This window comes from Manduca sexta, chromosome 2 (genome assembly GCF_014839805.1).
Source record: "Manduca sexta isolate Smith_Timp_Sample1 chromosome 2, JHU_Msex_v1.0, whole genome shotgun sequence".
NCBI lineage: Eukaryota > Metazoa > Arthropoda > Insecta > Lepidoptera > Sphingidae > Manduca > Manduca sexta.
In genome coordinates this window covers 6,749,807-6,752,541 of record NC_051116.1, presented here as the reverse complement: position 1 = coordinate 6,752,541, position 2,735 = coordinate 6,749,807, and the positions used below count along the sequence as shown (strand labels likewise).

At 39.3% G+C, this 2,735-nt stretch overlaps 1 protein-coding gene across 1 annotated transcript; it reads left to right on the top strand.

Annotated features, from left to right (window-relative positions):
* LOC115456375 lies at positions 1–1,796 on the top strand. The gene is made up of 4 exons (XM_030185405.2): positions 1–53; positions 623–769; positions 983–1,133; positions 1,667–1,796. Exons 1-4 carry the CDS (start codon positions 10–12, stop codon positions 1,724–1,726), a joined length of 402 nt encoding a protein of 133 aa, XP_030041265.1. The 5' UTR covers positions 1–9; the 3' UTR covers positions 1,727–1,796.
* Positions 1,797–2,735: the final 939 nt, after the last annotated feature.

Here is a 2,735-nt window from a genome sequence, read left to right as displayed (position 1 = left end):
ACTATCAGAATGTGGTCTGTGAAGGATCTCGGTGTCGCAGCTCTGGTTGTAATGTGAGTATCGATTAGGGGTAATCGAATCAGAAAGTTGTTACCTTTCCTCTCCACTGATTATGTAAGAACTAAGAAGATAGGCCATATTATATACTGTCCCACTGCTGGGCACGGGCCGCCTCTACTTATAAGAGAAACTTGGCTTAATGCAGATAAATTTAATGTAATTTCCAAATAATGATAAAACATCAGGAAGGTTGGTCTTTTCACGATGTTTTCCTTCACCGTTCAACATCCAATACTATTGTTGGTTGTAGGATATTTGTAGCGGACGCGTATACAATTGTATATTACTGCTTACGGCGAGCGAACCGTTCGCTTATTTATTTAATCAAGAGATCCAGGCCTTATTTAGATGTTATTGTTGTCAATTGTTACTTGTAGAGTAGTTTCCGTAGTTTAATTTCAATCAGGGCATCGGATTAAGGAAGACAGTCTAGTCTTAATGTAATTAAGTGCTTTAATATTGTTTATAATGATTATGCTCAGATGACTGCTGTTAAATTAAAAAAAAATCTCCGAGGTATTCTAATGACGTTTATCAAAATTTTGTACGTGCCGTTTTTCAGTGTTGTAGGAGAGGCTGTAGCCCAAGCCTTCCTCGTGTATGAACCGATAGCCCGTGACGTCACCGAGTTTGGTCCTTCGAGCCCGATCGCCGCTAGAGACGGGACACAGTTCTGGAAACTTTTAATGCACCCCATGTTTGATAGGCTGTGAGTACCTCCCTAAATTCTTTACAAGCTGTTGTTCTTTATTTACACTGGAATGTCCTTCAAACCGGAACCGAACGGTGCTTGCATAATGTTGCTTTGCGGCGGAAATAGACGTTGCGGTGGAATCCACGCAGTCAGGCTCTCGCATACGACACCGATCCCTCTTCGGGGATAAACCGCGTATGTGTAAATAATAAATTGTTGAAATTCCAGGAGGCGCACCGATGATAGAGAGTTAAGTTACGACTTCCACGAAATCTTACTCAAACCGACGACAACTTTTAAACTGGCGGGCGCACCTCCTCCCCCTACAGACAAAAAGAACGTAAACAAGAACAACCAGCGCCCCCCCAGGACGCAACAGGTAATTACACTAGCATCACAGCCTGTAGCGCCACGTCTCACGCTCCGGGATCAGCCTGTGTTCTCCGGTTTCGAACTGCATCATTTTAATAACGGACGAGGGATCCGTCAATTCATACTCTATCTGGACGCTCTTATCACCAGGGGGCTTATTCTCTATCAGTGTAAACTCGTAACATCACCATGTTACGTTATATTAGTGAAATTAGATTGGAATGGTATCCTGTATGCTAATATCTATTGTTTTAAACGCGACGTCGTGCGTTAAGCGCTTGTTACGCACTGTAACTAAAAGTAGCGATTATTTATTTATTTCAATTAGTACGGATAAACCAATTCCACTAATTAAGTTAATAATAACAACATATAACTATAGTAAAATATGAAAGATCAATAACGCCACCTATACGTCGACAATGGCATCTATGTAAAAAATCCTATTATTTCCCACTGGAGCAAATGATCGGAACCTCTACCTCTACCCTTTTGGGCCGATAGAGTTATTTTATAATTTTTTATTTATTTTGTTTTCAGCGAGAGTCGTACGTGCCCGGAGTCACGGAGCCGGAGTTGTTCTTCAAAGTGTACGTCTAACCACAACCCACGGACAGCGGCAATGTAGGGGAAAATATTCCATCTGACTTTAATCTATCGCGATGATTTTTAATAATTTTTAATGTTATAATCGTAGTCAACATTTTTAATAGTCTTGAAGCTCGATAGAGGGCTTAAATGTTTGAATATATTTGTTTAGTATTTTTTTCATAATCTATTGTATAAGTCGAGATTTTTAAGAGCTATTCAATATGTAATTATTTTACGCTTCATTATTACGGATGGCAACACGGACATTGTAAATTATAGACTAAGTTATTATAAAAACGGGTACTTAATCACATATTTATTAAAAATTCAAATCCATAAACGAGTTTCTTTTCCTTCAAGTTAAGAGTAACAATATTGTAATATATTGCACAAGAACGACACTAGCAGCATTATTTCAATTACTAAACACCGGCGAGCTCTTTCTCGCTACAAGTCCTACAAGTATGATTTGCAGAAGGCAGCTTGCTGTCATTGTTTACACGACAATGGGTGAAATTTTCCCAAAAGTGACTCGACACAACATAAATATAATAATATCGCACCTTTAGAACACACCGCAATGTCTACTTCTGCCGCTAAGCAATAGTGTGTAGTCACTGTTGTGTTCCGGTTTGAAGGACATTGTAGCCAGTGTAACTACTGGACATAAGACTTAACATCTAATGTCTCAGGATGGCGAGCGCAGTGAAATACCATACATACTTTGTCTTCAGTGTTAAATGGTGTTTCTACTGTTTATGGGCGATTGTATCGCTTACCATCAGGCGAACGGCAAGCTCATCTCGTCATTCAAAGCAATGAAAAAGAAATACCATTCGCAAATGCAAAAAGCCTTTAAATTGGCTTTACAGACCACAACATTTGAAAAGTGATAAACTATAGAATGCAATATCGAGTTTCGATAATGACAGGAAAGCTCGAACGGGCTTCCCCATTGTTACACGGTGAAAATAGCTTGCGGAAATTAACAAGCTAGTTTTCTTGCTCGTTTTAACCT